The 23,677-nt window shown below is 45.4% G+C and overlaps 1 protein-coding gene across 50 annotated transcripts in view; it reads right to left on the bottom strand.

Annotated features, from left to right (window-relative positions):
* The window catches only part of SH3TC2 (SH3 domain and tetratricopeptide repeats 2), a 63,988-nt gene that overhangs the window by 6,311 nt on the left and 34,000 nt on the right, over positions 1-23,677 (bottom strand). For 30 of the 50 annotated variants that reach the window (XR_014839039.1, XM_085014978.1, XM_021084981.2 and 27 more), the window contains 4 exons: positions 21,851-21,892; positions 20,031-21,728; positions 19,745-19,925; positions 12,794-12,944 (listed from right to left, as the gene is read on the bottom strand). Coding sequence is in view for 39 of the 50 variants with exons in the window: in XM_085014978.1 (XP_084871104.1) it covers positions 12,794-12,944; positions 19,745-19,925; positions 20,031-21,728; positions 21,851-21,892 (2,072 nt within the window). In the remaining 11 variants the exon portion in view is untranslated. Of the gene's footprint in view, positions 1-12,793; positions 12,945-19,744; positions 19,926-20,030; positions 21,893-23,677 lie in introns of all 50 variants that reach the window. The other 20 variants (XM_085014980.1, XM_085015006.1, XM_085015002.1 and 17 more) reach the window with 4 other exon arrangements.

Raw genomic sequence — 23,677 nt, forward strand, 5'->3', positions numbered from 1 at the left:
CAACACCAACACTCTCCAAATGGAGACACTGAGGCTCAGAAAGAATAAGGAACTCCAGTTCACATCAGGAGGTAGTGGCAAAGGAATTCTAGCGTCTTCCAGCCCATTACCCTTCTTCTGAGGCCTACGGCCTCTTTATCTCAAGAAATCTGCTTCATGTTGCACCTGAACAAAACATGATGAGGAAGTAGAAGAGTGAAGCATGTACCAGAGCATCTGCAGCACAGCTACAGGACCTCAAACTCCTTTAGACAGAGAATGATTCACCTCAGCGGGAAGGACTGCAGAAGATGAAGCCAGGCGGCAGTCTGCAGTTGGGAGGCCCGGGGCCAGTTCTGGCCAGTGATTACTAGGGCAAGACTCCTCAGTTTCTGTAACTGCATGTGCAATTCCACAAAGATAGAGGCAGTGAGGTGAAACCCTGAGACAGCTCCCCCGGCCTCTGTCTTCTAGAGAAAAAAAGGCAGAACTGAACTGTCTGGGGAATGGAGTCAAGATGGAGGAGTACAAGGACGTGAGCTCACCTGCACTCACCAAAACACCAAAATCACAACCAACTGGTGGACATCAGACGAAAAAGACTAGAACCTACCAAAAAAGATATTCTATATCCAAAGGAAAAGAAGACACAATATCTGCAAATCAATCAGTGTGATATACCACATTAACAAACTGAAGAATAAAAACCATACAATCATCTCAATAGATGCAGAAAAAGCTTCTGACAAATTCAACACCAATTTATGATTAAAAAAAAAAAAACTCTCCAGAAAGTGGGCATAGAAGGAACCTACCTTAACACAATAAAGACCATATATGACAAACCCACAGCCAACACCACACTCAGCTCTGAAAAGCTGAAAGTATTTCCTCTAAGATTAGGAACAAGACAAGGATGTCCACTCTCACCACTTTCACTCAACATCAATTTGGAAGTCCCAGCCACGGCAATCGGAGAAGAAAAAGAAATAAAAGGAATACAAACTGGAAAAGAAAAAAGTAAAACTGTCACTGTTTGCAAATGACCTGATACCATACATAGAAAATCCTACCAAAAAAGTGCCAGAGCTCATCAATGAATTTGGTAAAGCTGCAAGATACAAAACGAATACAGAGAAATCTCTTGCATTTCTATACATTAACAATGAAAGATCGAAAGTGAAGTTAAAGAAATGATCCCATTTACCACTGCCTCAAAAAGAATAAAATACCTAGGAATTGAGAAGACCTGCACTTTTAAAATTATAAGATGCTGATGAAAGAACCTGAAGATGACAAACAGATGGAAAGATATACCATGCTCTTGGATCGGAAGAACCAATATTGTCAAAATGACTATGACACCCAAGGCAATCTACAGATTCAATGCAATCCCCATCAAATTACCAAAGACATTCTTCACAGAACTAGAACAAAATATTTTAAAGTTGTTTGGAAGCACAAAAGACCCAGAACAGCCAAAGCCATCCTGAGAAAGAAAAATGGGAGCTGGAGAAATCAGGCTCCCTGATTTCAGACTATACTAAAAAGCTAGAATAATCAAAACAGCACGGTATGGGCACAAAAACAGAAATACAGATCAGTGGAACAACATACATATGCATATTGCAAAGGAAGGGAGGGAAGGAGGAAGGAGAAGAAATTAATGGCATCCAATTTTAAATGGAAGAATTAGAACTTTCAGTGCAGAGAACATGATCCTATGTGTAGAAAATCCCAAAGATCCCACCAAAAGAAAATAAAACAAAACAGACTAGAATGAACAAACAAGCTTAGAAAGGTCATAGGAAGCAATATGTAAAACTCAATTGCATTTCTATACACTAATAAAAAAGAAATTAGCAAAATAATTTCATTCACAATAGCATGGAAAAGAATTAAATACTTAGAATTAAATATAATAAAGAGATACAAGATCTATGCACTGAAAACTATAAAAAATTGTTGAGAGAAATTAAAGATCTCAGTAAACAGAAGTAATTCTTGTTCAGAAGATTTCATACTATCAAGAAGGCAACTCTCTTCAAATTGATCAACTCAATGCAGTCTCTATAAAAATTCTAGCAGACTTTTTTTTGGGTAGAAATTGACAGCTGATTCTACAACTCATATGGAAATGAAAGGTAGCAAAACAGCCTAAACAGTTTGGTGAAAGAATAAAGTTGGAGAACTTTCACTGATTTCATATTTTACTATATATAACACATTAATTAAGCTATACGGTGGGCTTCTGGAACAAGGAAAGAAATTCAGTTCATCAGTACAGAATTAAGAGTCCAGAAATAAAACCTTACTTTTTATAATGAATTGATTTCAACAAAGGTCCCAAGACAATTCACTAGGAGAAAGACTAATCTTTTTTTTTTTTAACCAAGAACAGATGCTCAGACAAATGGATATCCACAAAAAAAAATTTTTTTTAAAAGAAAACACAAACTTACAATACACTAGACAAAAATGAACTAACTTGATCACAGATTCAAATGTAAGAAACAATCCGAAAAGGACCAAGATGGTGGAGGAGCAAGACATCGCGCTCACCTCATCCCACAAACACATTAGAAAAAAAAAAATCTACATGTAAAGTGACTTGCACAGAACATCTGTTGAATGCTGGCAGAACTTAAACCTCCAAAAAGGGCAAGAAACTCTTGACATAAATGGGTAACAAAAAAGAAAATAAAGAGAGAGAGAAAAGGAATCAGGACAGAACTAACATTCCTGAAAGGGAGCTGTGAAGGAGAAAAAGAACCCACATCCTGGGAAGCCATCTAACTGATGGGTAGATCAGCTGACATGGAGGGACCTCAAAGTCACCGAGAAAAGCACAGCAGGTGGATTGGGAAAGGCAACGTAGAGTGAGAGCGGCACAGATCATCTGCACCCCCTCCCCGGATGGCACAGCCTGGGGCGCTTGGGCAAGGGCTGGGTGCTGAGACTCAGGCTGCGGAGGTCAGTTCTGGGGAAGAGGACTAGGGCTGGCTGTGTGGGGACAGCCTGAGGGGCTAAGGAGCACTGCGCCATGGGCTGGAGAGTGGAACACCACAGCCAAGGGAAGCTGGGAGGAGGTCTGGGCCCACAGGAGAATCAAGACGCCACTGTTGGGGAGGGCGAGAGGAGGAGAGGCGGACCGACGTAGGCATCTCCCTGCACGCACATGCAGAGGCTCTCAGAGGGCGGGGCACCTCTGGCGCAGGCTACAGGTGGCAACATATCACTTTCTCTGGCTCCCACAAGAAGCTTCTTGTCTGGGCTAAGGGCACGGGGGGCTAAGCGTGACATAGCTCCCCTTGTATGATCTACAGGTGGCAGGGACAAACCAAAGTAGTCATCTCAGAAACCAGAGGGAAGCATGGCCTGCCACCACTAGGGGTCTGTGAGCAGGCTCCACCTGTGACCCCAGTCACCTCAGAGGTCGGCAAAAAAGAGAGCACTGCAACCGAGCACCACCCGCTGCTGCTCTCACTCCTCTGGGAACACACCTGCCCTGCTGCTGCCACAGCCAAACACTCCGTGCAGCGCCCAGATGCTGGATCACTGTCCCTCCCAAGACCCTGCAACTAGGAGAACTGGCTAGCACCTCCTTTGTGGGCTAAGTGGCACGGGGTGCTTCTGGTCCACAGGTGGTGGGGGCAGACCACCATAGTTACCTCTGGCTCCAGAGGTGGGTGTGGCCCACCACCATCAGGCGTGTGTGGACAGGTACCACGTCTGACCCCAATCACCTTGGAGGCACCACAGAAGATGGCATGGTGACCGAACACCACCCGTTGTTGCTCTCCCTCCCCTGGGAACTCATACACCCTACCACTGCCACTGCCAAATGCCCTGGGCACCTCATAAATCTGCCTAAGGCTCATTACCACTTCCCAGGGCCCTGCAACTAGGAGTAGACTGTGCCACCTTCCTGCAGGTCCTTGCTGCTGTTAAGAGCCCAGCAACCAGGCACTGACTACTAGCCCTAACCATTGCTTCCTTCTCCCTGGAAAAACACTCAGCACTGTGGCATAACAGCCTGCTCATACCAAAGAAAGAGACAGCAAATATCCAAACTCCTATGCCAAAAACAAAGAGTAACCCCCACAATATACAAAGGGGTGCTCTTGCATAGAAATAGCTCTCTGAGACTACAGTTTAGCTTCCCTAAACTCAGAGAAAAAGAAAAACATAAGCAAGTTGAAGACGCTCAGGAACCGTTCCCAGTTAAAATAACAGGGAAATTCACCTGAAGCAGCAAACAATGAAACAGACCTCTGCCGTCTGATAGACACTGAGTTCAAAACAGAGATGGTGAAAATACTGAAGGAATTAAGGCTGAATATCAATGAATTAAGAGCAGAGATAAAAAGTAAGGCAGATTCCTTTAGAAAGGGACTATAAAATATAAAGAGGAACATAAAATTAGAAAATTCATTTGCAGAGATGCAGACTATGCTAAAGGCACTAAAGAGCAGAAGGAATAATTCAGAGGAACGAATTAGTGAATTGGAAGATACAATAATGGAAATTACCCAATCAGGACAGCAGACAACAAACCAAATGAAAAAACATGAAAGCAATATAAGGGATCTATGGGATAATATAAAGTGGGCCAATCTATGCATAATAGGAATTCCAGAAGGAGAGTAAAAAGAAAAGGGGATTGAAAATACATTTGAACATATTGTGTCTTAAAATTTTCCAAATCTCAAGGAAACAGATATCAAGATACAGGAAGCACAGAAGGCCCCAAACAAGTCTAACCCAAATAGGCCCACAACAAGACATATTATAATAAAAGTAGGTAAATTTAAAGAAAGGATTCTAAAGGCAGCAAGAGAAAAACAAAGCATATTATAAGAGAACCCCATAAGGCTATCAACTGATTTCTCTACACAAACACTACAGGCCAGAAGACAGTGGCAAGATATATTCAAAGTTCTGAAAGAGAAAAATCTGTAGCCTAGAATACTCTACCCAGCAAGAATATCATTTAAAATAGAAGGGGAAATAAAGGATTTCTGCAACAAAGAAAAACTAAAAGATTGCAGCAATACCAAATCCATTCTAAAAGAAATACTGAAAGGGCTTCTCTAAATAAAAAAAAGAAGTAAGAAGGGAGTTCCCATCATGGCTCAGTGGTTGACAAATCCGACTAGGAAACATGGGGTTGTGGGTTCGATCCCTGGCCTTGCTCAGTGGGTTGAGGATCCAGCGTTGCCGTGAGCTGTGGTATAGGTTGCAGACATGGCTTGGATCCCATGTTGCTGTGACTATGGTGTAGGCTGGCAGATACAGCTCTGATTAGACTCCTAGCCTGGGAACCTCCATATGCTGTGGGAGCAGCCCTAGAATTGGAAGAAAAAAAAATTAAGAAAAAATAGGATGGAGGAAATTAGAATTGGAAAGCAATCACTTAAGTAGGCCAACATACAGAACTAAAAGGGGGAAAAACCTACTGTAAAAGTGATGATAAACACAAGGAACAGCAAAAGGACAAACATGAAGATGTTAAAAAAAAAAAAAAGGACTTCAAAATGATAGATGTGGGGAAGGAAAATAAGAAAATAGTCTCTTTTTTTAAAATAATGTGTTTGCGCCTATATGCCTATCAGGCTAAACTAGAAAATATAGGAAGGGGTTAATATACTTAAAAAACAGGGGAACCACAAATCAAAAGCAAACATTACATTCACAAAAACTAAAAAGAAAAGTACACAAGCATAAAAATAAGTGGAAATCATCCAACCAAAAAAAAAGGAACAAAGGAGAAACAGAATCAACTGGAAAAAATGGCAATAAATACATATTTATCAATAATTATCTTAAATGTCAATGGACTGAATACTCCAATCAAAAACGCAGAGTGGCAGATTGGATAAAAAAGCAAAAACCTACAATCTGCCGTCTGCAAGAGACTCCCCTTAGTGCAAAGGACACATGCAGACTGAAAGTGAGGGGATGAGAAAAGATATTTCATGCCAATGGACAAGACAAGAAAGCAGGAGCTGCAATACTCATATCAGACAAAATAGACTTTATAATGAAGGTCATAAAGAAAGACAAAGAAGGACACTACTAATGCTAAAAGGATCCATTCAAGAAGAGGATATTACAATGGTCAATATACCTGCCCTTAATAGAGGAGCACCCAGATACATACAACAAACACTAACAGACATAAGTGGAGAAACGGATGCAAATACAATCATAGTAGGAGACTTTAACACCCCACTCACGGCAATGGACAGATCCTCTAGACAGAAAATCAGTAAGGCACAGAGATCCTAAAGGACACAATAGAAAAGTTAGACTTAATGACATTTTCACGACACTACATCCAAAAAAACCCAGAATATACATTCTTCTCAAGTGCACAGGGAACATTCTCAAGCACTGATCACATACTGGGATGCAAAGCTAACCTCAACAAATTTAAGAGGATAGAAATTATTTCCATCATCTTCTCTGACCACAACGGCATGAAACTAGAAATCAACCACAGGAGAAGAAATGAGAAACAACTGCCCACATGGCGACTCAACAACATGCTGCTAAAACACCAATGGGTCAATGAGGAAATCAAGAAGGAAATTAAAAAATACCTGGAGACAAATGATAATGAAGATAGAACCATTCAAAATCTATGGGATGCCACAAAAGCAGTGCTTAGAGGGGAATTCATAGTGATATAGGCCTTACTCAAAAAAAGAAGAAAAATCTCAAATCGATGACTTAACCCACCACCTAAACGAATTAGAAAAAGAAGAACAAACAAAACCTAAAGTCAGAAGAAGGAAGGCAATCATAAAGATAGAGAAGAAATCAATAAAATAGAGATTAAAAAATAGAAAAAAATCAATAAAACCAAGAGCTAGTTTTTTGGAAAGGTAAACAAAATTGACAAAATCTCTGGCTAGATTCACCAAGAAAAGGACAGAAAAAACCCAAATAAACAAAATAAGAAATGAAAAAGGAGAAATCACAATGGGTACTGCAGAAATACAAAAAAGGGTAAGAGAATACTATGAACAACTGTATGCCGGCAAATTTGACAACCTAGAAGAAATGAACAACTTTCTAGAGATTTACAGCCTGCCAAAACTGAACCAAGAAGAAAGAGATCAACTGAACAGACTGATCACTAGAAATGAAATTGAGTATGTAATAAAAACACTCCCTACAAATAAAAGCCCAGGACCAGATGGCTTCACAGGCAAATTCTACCAAACATACAAAGAGCAACTTATACCCACCCTCCTTAAACTTTCCCAAAAGGTTGAAGAGGAAGGCACACTCCCAAAGACATTCTATAATGCCACCATCACCCTAGTACCAAAACCAGACAAAGATACTACCAAAAAAGAAAATTACATGTTAATATCTTTGATGAACATAGATGCAAAAATTCTCAACAAAATTTTAGCCAACCGAATCCAACAACATATAAAAAAGATCATACACCACAACCAACTGGGATTCATCCCAGGTTCACAAGCTTGGTTCAACATTTACAAATAAATCAACATCGTACACCACATTAATAAAAGAAAAGTCAAAAACCACATGATCATCTCAACAGATACAGAGAAAGCATTTGACAAAGTCCAGCAATCATTCATGATCAAAACTCTTACCGAAGTGGGTATAGAAGGAACATACCTCAACATAATAAAAGCCATTTATGACAAACTCACAGCCAATGTAATACTAAGTGCAGAGAAGATGAAAGCCTTCCCACTAAAATCTGGACAAGACAAGAATGCCCACTCTCACCACTGTTATTCAACATAGTATTGGAAATCCTAGCCACAGCAATCAGAAAAACAAAAGAAATACAAGGTATCCAAATTGGAAGAGGTAAAATTGTCACTGTATGCAGATGACATGGTACTCTATACAGAAAACCCTAAGGACTCAACCCAAAACCTACTTGAACTGATCAATGAATTCAGCAAAGCAGCAGGATACAAGATTAACATTCAGAAATCGGTGCATTTCTATATACTAACAATGAAATATTAGAAAAGGAATACAAAAATACCTTCTTGCACCCCAAAAAATTAAATACCTGGGTATAAACCTGACTGAGGAGGTGAAAGACCTATATGCTGAGAACAATAAAACATTAATCATGGAAATTAAAGAGGATTCAAGAAATAGAAAGATATTCCATGTTCCTGTGCTGGAAAAATTAATATCATAAAAATGGCCATTGCCCAAAGCTATCTACAGATTCAATGCAATCCCTATCAAATTACCCATGACATTTTTCATAGAACTAGAACAATCCAAAAATTTATATGAAACCATAAAAGACCCAGAATTACCAAACCAATCCTGAGGTACAAAAATGAAGCAGGAGGCATAACTCTCCCAGACTTGAGGCAATATTACAAAGCCACAGTAATCAAAGAGTTCCTGTTGTGGCTCAGTGGTTAACAAACCTGACTAGCATCCATGAGGACGTGGGTTCGATCCCTGGCCTTGCTCAGTGGGTTAAGGATCAGCATTGCCATGAGCTGTGGTATAGGCTGGCAGCTACAGCTCCGATTAGACCCCTAACCTGGGAACCTCCATATGCTGCAGGTGTGGCCCTAAAAAGACAAAAAGACAAAAAAATAAAATAAAAAAACAAATTCACAGTAGTCAAGACAGTGTGGTACTGGTAGCAAAACAGACATACAGACCAAGGGAACAGAACCAAGAACCCAAAAATAACCCCAGAGACCTGCAGTCAATTAATCTTAGACAAAGGAGGCGAGAATATAAAAGGGGAAAAAGACAGTCTTTTCAGCAAGTGGTGCTGGGAAAACTGGAGAGCAAAATGTAAATCAATGAAACTAGAACACACCCTCACGCGATGCACAAAAATAAACTCAACATGGCTTAAAGACTTAAACGTAAGACTAGACACCATCAAACTCCTAGAAGAGAACACAGGCAAAACATTCTCTGACATCAACCTTACAAATGTTTTCTCAGGTCAGTCTCCCAAGGCAAAAATAAACCAAGAGGACCTAATGAAACTGACAACCTTTTGCACAGCAAAGGAAACCATTAAAAAAACAAAAAGACAACTTACAAAATTGGAGAAAATAATTTCAAATGATGCAACTGGCCAGGGCTTAATCTCTAAAATATACAAACAACTTATACAACTCAACAGCAAAAAAGCCAACAACCCAATTGAAAGATGGGCAAAGGACCTGAAGAGACATTTCTCCAAGGAAGATACACAGGATGGCCAACAAGCACATGAAACAATGCTCAACAACCCTGATTATTAGAGCAATGCAAATCAAAACTACCATGAGATATCTCCTCACACCAGTCAGAATGGCCATCATTGGTAAGTCCACAAATTACAAATGCTGGAGGGGGTGTGGAGAAAAGGGAACCCTCCTGCACTGTTGGTGGGAATGTAAGCTGGGACAACCACTACGGAAAACAGTTTGGAGGTATCTTAGAAAACTAAATATAGAACTACCATATAACCCAGAAATCCCACTCTTGAGCATATATCTGGACAAAACTTGCCTTGAAAAAGACGCATGAACCCATGTGTTCACTGCAGTGCTATTTGTAATAGCCAAGACACAGAAACAGCCTAAATGTCCATCGACAGATGAATGGATTAAGAAGATATATATATATACACAATGGAATACTATTCATCCATAAAAAAGAATGAAATAATGCCATCTGCAGCAACATGGATGGAAGTAGAGACTCTCACACTGAGTGAAGTGAGTCAGAAAGAAAAAGACAAATACCACATGATATCACTTATATCTGGAATCTAATATATGGCACAAATGAACCTTTCCATAGAAGAGAAACTCATGGACGTGGAGAACAGACTTGTGGTTGCCAAGGGGGAGGGGAAGGGAGCAGGTTGGACTGGGAATCTGGGGTTAGTAGATGCAAACTATTGCCTTCAGAGTGGATAAGCAATGAGATCCTGCTGTGTAGCACTGGGAACTATATCTAGTCACTTATGGTGGAGCATGATAACATGAGAAAACAGAATGTGTATGTGTGACATCTTGCTATATAGCAGAAAACTGACAGAACACAGTAAATCAGCTATGATGGAAAAAATAAAAATCATTTTTAAAAAACTCTTAAAAGTTCTCAAAAAAAACATGAGAAACCTTCATGACTCCTTAGATATAACATCAAGAGCATGATTCATACAAGAAAAATTAGTAAATCAGACTTCATCAAAATTAAAATTTTTTGTTCTTCAAAAGCCACTGTCAAAAGGATGAAAAGAAAACCAGAGACTTGGAGCTAATGTTGCAAATCACATATCTGATAAAGAATGAAATCCTGCCATCTGCAAGAACACGGATGGACCTAGAGGGTATTATGCTAAGTGAAATAAGTCAGATAGAGGAAGACGCACTATATGATCACACATATGTGAAATCCAAAAAATAAAACAAATGGACAAACATAACAGAGATACAGAAACAGAGAACAAACAGGTGGTAGCCAGAAGGGAGAGGGTTAGGGGAGGAAAGTAACAGGTGAAGGAGATTAAGAGGTACAAACTTCCAACCACAACAGCATAAGCAGTTCCATGGATAATAGTTGGTAACAAACCCAACTATTATCCATGAGGATGCAGGTTTGATCCCTGGACTTGCTCAGTGGGATAAGGATGCGGTGCTGCCATGAGCTGCAGTGTTAAGTTGCAGAAGTGGCTGGGATGGACCCTGAGTTGCTGTGGTGCAGGCCAGCAGATGCAGCTCTAATTCGACCCCTAGCCTGAGAGCCTCCATATGCTTTAGGTGAGGCCCCAAAAAGAAAAAAATGATTTTTAAAAAGAGTATGATATTTACAGTGTGGGGAGTCTCGTCAATAACTGTGTAATGCCTTCGTATGGTAACGTATCATAACTACATTTTCACTGTGAAATGTATAGACATCGCTGTGCCGTGCAACAGGAAGCAACATAGCATTGTAGGCCAGTTATCCTTCAAAAACAAACAAACAAAAAGTCGCAGAAAATGAGATCATATTTGCGGATCCCAGAGGTGGAGAATGCGGGGAGGGACTGGATGACAGCAGCCAAAGGCACAAACTCCCCGTCATGAGATGAGTAAGGACCGGGACATAATGTACAACGTGATAAACACAAGTAGCACTGCAGTGTGTGACACATAAAGTCGTCAGAGTAAATCCTGAGAGTCCTCATTACATGGAACAACATTCTTTCTATTTATTTAATTTTGTACCCATATGAGATGATGGAGAGTCACTGAATTTACTGTGATGATCATTTTATGATGTATTTCAGTCAAATAATTATGCTATACACCTGAAGCTTTTTTTTTTCCCCCTCGGTCTTTTTGCCTTTCCTAGGGCTGCTCCAGCAGCATATGGAGGTTCCCAGGCTAGGGATCCAATCAGAGCCACAGCAGCGCGGGATCCAAGCCGAGACTGCGACCTACACCACAGCTCACGGCAACGCCGAACCCTCGACCCACTGAGCAAGGCCAGGGATCGAACCCGCAACCTCATGGTTCCTAGTCGGATTCGTTAACCACTGCGCCACGATGGAAACTCCAATATGCACCTGAAACTTTTAAAAAACTGAAAAAAGACTGGACTTCGGTTAATATTAACGTATCACTGTTGGCTCACTAGTTGTGACAAACGTGCCACAGTAATACAAGGTCTTAATGCTGGGGACCTGGGTGACGGGGAGAGTGGAACTCTCAGTCATGTTTTGCAACTTTTTCATAAATCTAAATTATTCCAAAATAAAAGGTTTATTTAGTTAATTAATTTTGAAAAAGACTGAATTGTCTGCTCTTTGATAGTTTTTCCAGCCTTAAAACCCCAGGGCAGTGTGCAGTTTTCACCAGTTACTAGCTGTATCACTTTAGGCAAGTTACTCAGCCTCCCAGAGCCTCTTCTGTAAAAGGGGAATTTCATTAGAAAAACCTGCTGCATCTGTAATGAGAATTAAACTATTTCAGGCATGTGATGTGCTTAAAGTTTCCTGTGCATAGTAAGCCTTCAATCAATGTTATACAACCATTATTAAGTCTCAGTCAAAGTGAATTTGTGTGAGTGTAAATCACAAAATAAGGGGGAATAAAAGAGGAGAAAATGAGAAATGGGAAGGAAAAAAGAACACAGGCATATTTTTGATGGAGTAAATCTATCATGTCAGTACTGTGTGGATGATGACAAAATACCACTTATTAAGCATACCTAGGTCCCAACCACCTCATCTTTATGTATGTTTACTATGCAAGGGTTATACCTAATCTTGACTGCAGAGAAGTTCACCCATGAAGAAGGTGAGGCCCAGAGAGCTCAGGTGGTAAGCCCAAGGTCAGAGTTCACCATCAGTGGCGCAGTGATTTGAATCCAGGCCTGTCAGTCTTCAAAGCCCAGGTCCTTAATCACTCCACTGTGCTATATACCTCAGATATTAAAGGTATGCAAGCAAAAAAATCATAAAATAATAATATGAATACCCCGCACACATCAACCTTCCCTCGAATTGCAGCAAGACCCTGAAGTCATCGTCTGTGTCAAGCTTTGGAAAGGTGAATTGAGCCCGTCTCCTACCATGCTCCTAGACAGCTCACACATGCACAGAGGACTCAGGGACTGGCCTTTGCTGCTTGTATTCAGCCTACCAGACCATGCTAGTTTTCACCCTGTGTCCAGGGAGAAGCCCAGAGTTGAGTGTCCCTCCATGGCCTCGGAGAGGACATCGCCTCTCCCTAGTTGCACAGCTGCCTCCCCCCTGGCTTAGGTCAGCCAATGAGCTCTGTGGGAGGCCTACCTGCAGATACAGCTCCACCAGCTCGTCCTCCTGCATGAGATAGTGGAGTCGGCCAGCCCCAAGCCAGGCCTCGGCAGCCTTGTCTCTCTCCCCCAGGTCAATGAAGATCCGCAGGCTCTCCTTGATGCAGGTGAGGGACTTCCTGAGGGACCTAGGGGTGGACAGGGACTCATAGAACGTGTGAGGCTCAAGGAACCCGACATCGTACAGCACACCTGGAAACCGAAGCTCTCTGTGCTCACCATGACCATGGGAAAAAGAAGGTCAATGTTCCTCTCCACCGGGGAAGCGAGGCCCCACAGAGACCCAGACCTCACACAGAACTATCAAGACCCTAAGTGTACGGATTTTCCAATAACCACTGCCTCCACCACAGTTATACCTGATCCGTGACTCCAATAAAATACAAGTGCCTCGTGGTCTAAAATTGGGAAGCAGTCTCTAGCTTTGCCAGTTCTTTCCAATCACCACTCATCAGGCCATGGGTTTACATCTGCCAGTGGCTATGCTGTCACCTACCAGATAAGCCACTAGTTTGGCCTGGAATGGCCAGCACCTCAACTCCTCCATGGATCACCTACAGGCGCTCTGTGTGGCTCAGCTCCCAAATCAAAGAAGTAAAGAGCACGAGAGAAACAGCACCAGTTCAGTCTCGATCCCAAGTCTCATGCATTTCTAGCCAGCAACGCCTGGGCTCTGCTACTTCGCTGTCTCCTGTCCTCTTCAACCCTCAGTCTTTTTTTTCCACTTTTCCTTCCTCCAAAGTTCAATCCCTGCGGCTGAGTCCTTGCTTCTTCCTTCCTACCTGGACATCAGCCAGGAGCCTGTGGGGAGGTGACCTCGACACACCTGCCTCCCTAGACTTCCTCCTACCAAGCCTTGTTGGGGCTTTCCAGGTCCCTGCCCTGCCTACATGACTGTCTGACCTCTGGCCAGAGCCCAGCCTCCACTAATGTGTCCCATCCTGTTACCACAGTAAGAACTGCCACTCACTGGGGGCTGACCCTGCGCCAGGCATTAGTATACAAATTTTCAGTACATATTCTCTCATTTAACCCTCAGAGACCCCAAGCCGTGAGAGTTCTCAGCCCATTTTGTAAGTAAAGAAACCCAGAGGATGTTTAGCATTGTCCGCGTCTGCACTGCTCATTTCTTTTTTTTTTTGTCTTTTGTCTTTTTGTTGTTGTTGTTGTTGTTGTTATTGTTGCTATTTCTTGGGCCGCTCCCGCGGCATATGGCGGTTCCCAGGCTAGGGGTTGAATCAGAGCTGTAGCCACCAGCCTACACCAGAGCCACAGCAACGCGGGATCCAAGCCGCGTCTGCAACCTACACCACAGCTCACGGCAGCGCCGGTTCGTTAACCCACTGAGCAAGGGCAGGGACCGAACCCGCAACCTCATGGTTCCTAGTCGGATTCGTTAACCACTGCGCCACGGCGGGAACTCCTGCACTGCTCATTTCTAAAGCTTCAGGTCCAGCTCAATCTCTGCAGTGTGGCATCACGCCTGACGTTGAGTTCTCAGTTTCTACAACTCTTTTCTCCCACATGTGGTCATCCTGGGATTGCACATTGGTTGGTAATTCGTGCATGTCCTCTGAACACCTTCTGCTGCTGTGAGAACCAGCATTTTCGCTGTGGATGCTGACGGAGCTGTCCAGAGGCCCACTGCAACGCCCTACCTGCTACAACCTCCACGGCCCCTGCTAGGTGACAGGCTGGAGTCCTCTCCCTCCTCTAGTACCTCCACCCAGAGAAACATCAAACTTGGTCTCTAAAGCCTACAGGTGATCTTTCAAACACGTCCTCACCTTTCCACTGCTATCGTTACTCCCTTCGTCCCAAATGGTATTCTCTTACCCTCTCCGCTGTGCAAAATCTGTCTTCTTCCTCAAGGGTGTCTTTAAACGCTCTCACCTTCAAGAAGTTTCCCCTGACAGATTCTCCCAACCCTGAGCTGAAAGCGTTCTTTCCTCCCCTCCAAGCCTGGCTCTGGAGGTGCCATCTTGCCTATGGACACCTGCCTTTGCGAGCTATGTGAGCTTTATGAGAGTGGAAGTGCTATGAGTGGAGTTGAGTTGAAACAATGTGTCCGTTACATCCAAAATGACTTAGTAAGTTCCTCCTAGAAATCAGTGCCAGGAACAATCTGCTCCCACAGATACATTTGTTTACGTTGTTTTATCAGACAGTGGGAACCTCACATGGTTTTCCCCTTTTTACTTCATCTACCAGGAAGCTTTAGGCTACATTACAGTAATCACCTCCAGGTGCATGGAAACACCTGTTTATCTATGTCTGCTGGCTGCTCTGTTTTCTTGTTTTTTCACAAAGGCTGTGTAGGAGTAGGTGATTTATCCATGCTAAATAAACCTAGCTTTATATCATGTTCTCCCTGATGAAAAGAGTGTCTGCAAAGTGACCGCCACTTTACGTCTGCAGAGGTTTCCTCTGACCTAAGGCACCTCCTATCTTCCTCACAGTATCGCTCGTATTAGTGGGAAAGCAGGAAAACTGGATGTTATACTCACTCGCAGTTACACAAATAAGAATCTTGGATCTGAGAATTCTCTAGTGCTAAGATTAAAAATCCTAATCTGGATCAATTTCCAGATCACTGAATGGAGGACCTCCAAAACTCAATCCGCCAAAAAGGCGATGAGAACACAGGCAAAAATGATCCCCGCCAACTTTTTCAGAACTCCGGACATTAACAAAATGTTTGCATCTATTCAAAGAGTATTTATTCAAGAACAGCTAAATCATGCTAAAAACGGCGGGTTCTCTAGTTCCCATTGTGGCTCAGAGGGTTAAGAACCCAATGTTGTCTCTTTGGGAAGGCAGGTTTGTTCCCCGGCCTCGCTCAGTGGGTTAAGAGTCCAGTGTTGCCATGGCTGCACCATAGGCCACAGATGCAGCTCTGATTCCACTCCTAGGCTGGGAACTTCCATATGCCGCAGGTGTGGCCATAAAGAGAAAAAGAGAGAGACTGAGGTTTGTTGCTTTTTAACTTGCTGTAGAGGCAGTTTCTCTCCCCAGGTCTGTTGGAGGCTTGAAAACTAAAACCCTCTCAATCACGGTAGCTGGGAAAACCAGCAGCCTCACAGCCACTGGAAGGGGCAAAGTGAGTCTGGAATTTCCCACTATTCTATACCCAGGGGATTGTCACTATTTTACCTGCTTGGAAGTTGCCTGAAAGCCTCCACACTACAGAACTTATTTTACTTAAACTAACTCAGAGCTCACTCAGTGTAAAACATTCTTTTCTCCGAGGTGTTTGTCCATAAAGATCAGCAGCAATAGTTTAACACTGCTGCTGCCTGTGGAGGTTAAAAACATTTGGAGCAAACAAGCTAGAAAAAATTTTTTTTAAATAAAAGGGAAAGTTGGGAAAAAAAACATCCACGGGAGGCTTTGCAAAGCTCTAACACAGGCCCAGGAAATCTAGAAGACCACACATGTGCAAAACTGTGTGCATGCCCAGGAAACACCTGCAATTATTTTAAACTTCGATGTTAATTATAATCTCCAGGGTAACCACTAGAAAAAACAAATAGCTGAAAGAAACATGGTAAAAAAGAATGACAGGATATCCCTTTTGGCACAGCAGGTTAAGGATATGGTACCACTGCTGTGGTGCAGGTTCGATCCCTGGCCTGGGATCTTCCACGTGCCACACGGCAAAAAAAAGAAAAAATAAATAACAACAAAGTCAAAGTGGTACAAGAGGAAATATCTATTTACCACAAAAGAAGAAAGAAAAGGAGGACTTTTCAAAACATGTAAGATACAACAAACAGCAAACTGCAGAAAACAAACAGCAACATGGCAGACACAAATCCTACCTTACCTGTAATTACATTAAGTGTAAATGGACTGATCACTCCACTCAAAAGACAAAGAATGGCTGAACGGATTTTATTTTTCTTCTTTTTAGGTCTACACCTGTGGCATATGAAAGTTCCCAGGCTAGGGGTCGAATCAGAGCTGCAGCTGCCAGCCACAGCCACAACCACAGTGACGCCAGATTCCAACTGTGTCTGCGACCTACACTACAGCTCATGGCAACACCAGATCCTTAACCCACTAAGCGAGGCCAGGGATCAAACCCACAACTCATGGATACCAGTCGGGTTCATTACCACTGAATCACAATGGGAACTCCAAATATTTTGTATGGATGGAATATTTCTTGATGGCTATTTCAAAATCTATAAGTAGCTACTTCTAAGTGTTAAGGAAGGGGAGGTTGCAAGGGGAGCTTTTACTTTTCAACTATAACTTTCAATATCGGTTTAATTTTTTTTACCATAAGCAAATACTATAATAGAATTTTTAATAATTTGGGGGGTAAACCCTTATCTTTGATTCGGGTGGAAATCCCCGAAATTCCATCTGTTATTTGGTTCCTTGTCAGTTCAAACTCCGAAGAAAGACCACTCTGCTCTGCAGCTGATTATCTGTAGCCCGTCACACACAGACTGCTGGGAGGGCCTCCGAGGTTCCACCAACAGCAGCCTCTGCAGCTGATTATCTGTAGCCCCGTTACACACAGACTGCTGGGAGGGCCTCCGAGGTTCCACTGACAGCAGCCTCAGGACTGTGACTTCCACTGACAACCACAAAGCCTGCCTCCAATTTGCAAGCATCTTTGCTCCTAACTTGAATGCTGAACAAAGAAATTGGGGGCTCCCTTAGGCAAACCCCCTCATTCTCCATCTCAATCCCCTCTCCAGCAGCCAAGTCAGCCTACAGCTTCAGCTCAGGGCTGTGAGCTAGTGGACTGAATAAGTAATTAACTACTTGGCTGCCCACACAAATGTGTATGTCTCTCTGCTGTGTGCTAGACATGACGTCCACCACAGGAAGCTTACAGTCACTGCGTCAAGACCTTCTGAAGCTCCGGCAGTCTCTCAAAACCCCAAAAGCCTAGGTCTCTGATCTAAAAGGCCCTCAAGAAGCCCCACAACTTTAAAAATATGCCCTCACATTTCAAAACTCTTTGGAGGCAGCAGGAATTCCTGCACGAATAGAGCTCTCGCCAGTGTCAGCACAGTGTAATGTAACTGGCTGGTCCTAGACACAATGTTTCGGAACTGGAAGGCACCTCGTTTAATTTAACCTTAAAATGGGGCAACCAAGAGGAGAAATGACTTGTTTTAAGAACACACTGCTAGCTCGTGGCAGGCTCAGGTTTCCTGACCCCTAATCCAGTTTTGGGCACCCCTGTCCCAACTGTGGCCTGTGACTTCCCCACTCACTTCTGGGAGGAACTGAAGTCCTGCCCCTTCCCTCATTACCGAGGAAGCCCATGCTTCCTCACGCTGCCTTCGATAAGGGATCTGCACTCTACACAGAGGATTTCAGTGGTGTTTGACAACTGGAGGTGGGAGCAAGGCCCTCAGCAGAGGATGGCAGTGGGGTAGGTGATTAATCACTGAGCAGTGGTGAATATGAGACGGGAACTGCACACAGAAAGGAGTGGCAATAAACCTGACACACACCTGCCACCCACACGCCAGTCCCTTTAAAAGTCAACTTTCCCAAAGCCCAGTCCCACTCTGCCTCTTCATGAATATGTGACTACTTCATCTCTAAGATTAATCCAAGCCTCCTTTTGGCTCTGCCCCAGAACCATACAAACTCCTAGGGTGTTCTGAATAGAAGCTGGGTTAGGCCGGGACCAGGCATCCTGTCCCTCACAGGCTGCAAGGATCCAAATTCCCTTCCTGGAACCAAAGGAAATGGGAGACCGGGAGGACATGCGATTCTTGCGAGAGAGGAGAGATGGCGGCGGGAGGAGGGAGAGCGGGAGAGAGAGAGAATCCACTATCTGATTATTAGCGGTCTGACTGACCAGGTGCCAAGGTCACCTACACAGGCAAAAAGTGTCATTGCAATCGTTCCTCCTCAATTACCTCTCTCTGCTCAACGCTAGCAAGTACTCCCGCTCTGTATTAGAAGTCAGTCATAATTATGAATACTACAACAGTAATCTACCACAAGGTGAAATTAAATATCTTGCAAACCATACAGAAGTTAATGGGATCAATTAAAGGCTTGCTAAAGAGCAGAACTGCAGGCCATGCCATCAGCGAATGAAAACCAGGCAGATCTGACCAGAGAAGAGAGAGAAAAGTAAAAATTAGCAAGAGATGGCAGGACAGTTCACTTGAGAATAACTTAAATATCAGAGGGTGAAAAGAACCCATGGGGTAAAACAGTTAAGTTTTGGTATTATTTTTGCAAAAATGAGTCATTCTAAGAGAGAGGTGAAATGTCAATCACAAAACAGAGGATGTTTAATTGTGCTATTATGTAGTTTTTGTCACCACAATTAAGTTAAAAAATTAACACTTCCATTGTGTGTTTATTCTAAGACTTAAAGCATAGCTGCAATTATAACCTTAGCCTCTTAACTAAAAGGTGAAAATAAACTTAGTTTCATCATTCCCAATTTCACTTTAAAGGTAAGCTTCCAACCAAAATTTTTTACTGTGACATTCTGCACCCCTGCTTTCTATGCGTTTGTGTTCTTTCTCTAAAATCAACAGTGCTCAGGTAATAAAGACCTCCTGAGGGTTCCACGGCCCTCCGGGTAACTACCACCTATCTGATTATGTGCCCTCAGCCACGGTCACGTGATCGCTGTTACGGAAACACACAGGTAATGGTAACATTTCGAATCTGAGCCCTTTCTCTCTACCAGGTACTGTTCCAAGCATCCATGTGCACTAACTGGTGAGGAAGCTGAGGCAGAGAGAAGTGGAAAAACGTGCCCGACGTCACACAGCTAGTAAGTGACGGGTGGCACTGGGCTTGCAATGTGTGGTGGCTGCAGAGCCCACAGTCTTTTCCATGACGCCATAAACATGCCCTGTGCATTCGGACCTGACTTCTTGGGAAGAGAATACAAATTCTCCTTTAGATGAGCCTCTGAGCCTGAACTCACCTGGCTGTGTTTAGGTTCCGGTAGAGCTGTCCAAGGGACTCCAGCAGCCTCCCCTCCATCTCCCGGTCCCTGAGCTGCTGAGCCAGGGTCAGCCAGTGCTCATGGTAGGTGATACATGCCTCAGGGTTTGGGCACACAGAGCTGTAGAAATGGCAGAGGGATTTGGTGACCTGAAGCTGACCTGAGTATAAAGCAGGGACATGGATGAGATGACCAGAGATGGACAAAGAAAAACATGCTCTACCACTTTTCTCTAAGGCATCTCAGCAGCACAGGACATACTCACTCTTCAGGTGTCGATGCTTTAAGCCAAACAGCAGTGCCATTTCATAACACACGCGGCCACTGGCCAGCCGGCTTCCACGCACCTGGACCTGGGCCAACCAGAGAAGCACCTGTACTAATTCCATGTCTGTCTCCATGCTGGCCTGGAGCTGCGCATAGAGCTGCACGGCCTGCAGAAGATGGTCCCTGGCTGGCTGCGGAGTCCAGGACTTCAAGCTCAGATGACCAAGGTTAGCCAAAGCCACCGCCTGGTTACGCACGTCCCCCGCCTCCTGGGCTCTGTTCAAGGCCCGGAGATAGCTCTTGGCTGCCTTGTGCACGCAGCCTTCACCTTGAAGAGCAAGTCCCAGGAGGTTGTGGACCACGCCCTCCTGGGGCGCCCTCTCTGCCTCTTCCAGGTGGTGTAAGAGCGGCTCGAGGATGTCCAAAGCCTTCTTTGCCTGGCTGGCCAAGAGACAGGCCCACGCCAAGCAGAGGGAGGACTCAAAAGCTTCGTGCTCACTCAGCAGCCGGCCTAGCATCACGGCTTGGCTCAGGTAGCGGATGGCACCATCAGGGGACCTGTGCTGGAGGTACACTTTGGACAGGATGAGACACAGGGCCCTCTGGGTGCTCCGATCCACCTCCTCCTCACAGGCAGCCAGCGCCTGCCTGAGTGCCGGGCAGGCCAGGGCGGAAACGTCACCCCAGACCAAAGCAGGGACGCCGAGGAGCCTGGTGCTGTTCTGGAGGACCAGATGCACCTGCCAAATTGGAAGGGCCACCCCTTGGGCACTCTGAGGACCACGCTGCCGGACAGAGGCCACCGCAAGGTGTGGCAGGTATTTCTTGTCATAGAGAAAACTCAAGACGGCGGCTGTGGCATCCGAAGCAGGGGGGCGGCCAGAGAGCAGCTGCAGGCGCTCGGCGAAGGGCAGGACCTCCTCATGCTGTCCGGAGCTTAGGAGCAATCGGATGGCCAGGAAGCAGGCCCTGGCCTCCAGGGGACAGCTGCCTGACACGATGCCCTGTCTCAGCACATAGGCCACCACGTCCAGCTCGCTCTTGGCACTACACTCACGGTCAGGCAGGCAGGCCAACAGGGCACCTGCCTTCTCGAGCAGGGCCGAGCCTTTATGCCTCAGCCTCTGCCTCAGGTAGATGGCTGCCAAATTGATGTACAGGGCGGCCGCCAAGGGCAGGTCCTCGAATGCCCCGCTGAGCACACAGACGGCCTCCTCAAAGTACACCCTGGCCTGGGAGAGCTTGACCTTCCTGGCGCTCAGCCGGCCCAGGAGGAAGCAGAGCCGGGCGTGAGCCCAGGTCTTGTGGCTCCGCTTGGCCCACTTCCTCGAAGCTTCCAGGTAGGCCACCAGCTCGTCCTCCTCAGAGTAGCTGTGAAACGAAGATGTGAGGAAGGAAAAAGGAACGTCGTAGAGGCTCTTCAAGTGCTCGGCGTAGCCCGCGTGATCCAGAAAAGCCAGGATGGGAGCCAAGTTCTCAGCCTCCCCCTCCTCCTGACCGGTGTTCAGGTCCATGAGCAGCTCCGGGTCACTGAGGTCACCGGGCTCCGGCAGGTGGTATGTGTCTGAGGCAGCGGACAGCAGCTCCTCGTCCAGGCTGGAGTCCTCGGAGCTGCTGGAACGTCTGGAGCCCAGGGCCTGATGCTGCTCCCAGGATCCACCAGGCCGGGTCTCTCGGAAGCCTTCAGGCTGGGACTCTGCAAGGGACAGGGGGAACGGAGCACGCCTAAGTACCTGCAACCGCGGTGGCCAGCTCCTGGCGAGGGCGCGATGCTGTCCGGCAGGACTGGAGGTCAGGCTCGGCATGATCTCTACTCACCACTCAGATCATTTGGAAGATTCGGGATTGATTCAAACCCACCTGGATAGAGATGAAGGATGGACGCGTGTCAGGGCAGACGAGGCTGGCCGGCCTACGCCTGCGGGTGCTCCCTGACCAATGGCCCAGCACACTCGGTAGGTTTCAGACCATCTGCCATCGCTAAGGGACTGAGCAGCGTCCCCCACCAGGGCCGCCCTGATCATCCCCAGAACTGCAGGGACATGGGACCATCTCGTTGAACCCACTCACCTGACACCTGGAAAGTGAGGTGGAAACGACAGGGGGAAAAGCTAGAACCATGAGCTCTAGGCTGAGAGGTACGGGGAAGAGGGGATTATGGAATCTCAGCAAGTCTGTGACTCTGTGGCACACGGCTCTGCCTGCTATTCCCACGTGTACAGCCTTCCTGTCCTTTCTCCACTCACTCATCATCTGGCAACTCGAGAGACAGATTGGTCTGCACAGTGTGCTTTGCAAATTTGACAGGACAGGTGACCAAATGCAAATAAGAAAGAAAAGAAGGTAAAATAGCATCTGCAGTTCCTCAGTTGCATTGCCTGAAGTACCAGGTGGGAGGAGGCAGAAGGGACAGTACTGAGTACTCTTAGCCCTTCTGAGTTTGTGGTACTGGCAGGAGTTCTAGCAGAGAATGAAACAGAACCGTGGCCAAGGAGAAACGTGGAGACTTGCAAATTAAGACGTGGGACTGACGAGGGGTCACAAAGAGTGGGGCAAAGGCTCAGAAGCGGCATTTGGAAGAGAAGGCAAAGCAAGGGGAGGAAGAGGGAGAGGAGGCCTGTGAAGCCCCAGAGAAGCCAGCCTTTCCCGGAAGACGGGAGCCAGGGAAGGAGGCCGAAAAGGCACAGCCAGAGAAGAGAGGAGACACGGAGACCAAGGTGACTTCAGGTACAGCCACCCAACATCACAAAAGTGTAAACAGACAAGGTAATAACCAAGACGACCCTGGGTTTGGCAGCAAAGAAGCTGACCCCTTGGCCAAAGCAGCCACAGGGAAGGCGAAAGCAAGGATCCTGCTCCAAAGGCCGGGGCCACAAGAAAGAAGAGTCTGCCTCTTGCTGGCAAAGAAGCAATGGCCAGTCACTGCTGCCTCATCCTGAGCTCATGACAGCTCTGACGGCAGCAGGCTCCCCCCAAGTCGAGTCTCCACCTGCTCTTCTCTCAGGAAGCCTTCTTCTGTGAGTGTCATTGCAGATTCTTGAGATCTGAAACCCCCAAAGGTCCCACAGCCAAACACAGCAGGGCTCAAGAGCTGGGCTCCAGAGAGCTGTTCATGCAGCTGTTCAAGGAGCAAGAACATGTGCCAGTCTTACTGCAGCCATTTCTCTCCCGGCCAGGCCCACTGAGAGAACAAATGCTGCGTGAGTTACAAAAAAATAAAAAATGCCTCCTCTGGGCAGAAGAATTACAAGACATTGGCCTTGGGGGAGCTGCAATTTACCAACAGGACGCCCCCTCTGCTGGTGCCATGGTGCAAGACAGCCTGTGCAGCCATAGGGCACAGCTCTACACCCAGCAGAGTTGCACTCCTGCACTGCAGGTAAGAGCTAATGGGCTCCTTGAGACCTGCCCCTGGATCTCTCTCAAACACTGGATGAACAGTTGGCAGATGTCTTGGATCCAAGTCTGAAGCCACCCCCCTTGCCTTCAAGGTATACCCCAAGCAGTCCTTGATTTTCAGATCTCAGCTCCTGTCTAGAGGGCTGTGTCCACAGCCTCAGATTCCTGGCTCGGCCTGCTGAGGTGGTGTGTTCTGCCGGAGGCAAGAAACTGCTGCCAGGGCTGGTGCTGGTGCCTGGGTGAGGT

Source organism: Sus scrofa, chromosome 2 (genome assembly GCF_054392235.1).
Source record: "Sus scrofa isolate SSC_HxYL_T2T_F1_AM1 chromosome 2, Sscrofa_HxYL_maternal_Yorkshire_Landrace_v2.0, whole genome shotgun sequence".
NCBI lineage: Eukaryota > Metazoa > Chordata > Mammalia > Artiodactyla > Suidae > Sus > Sus scrofa.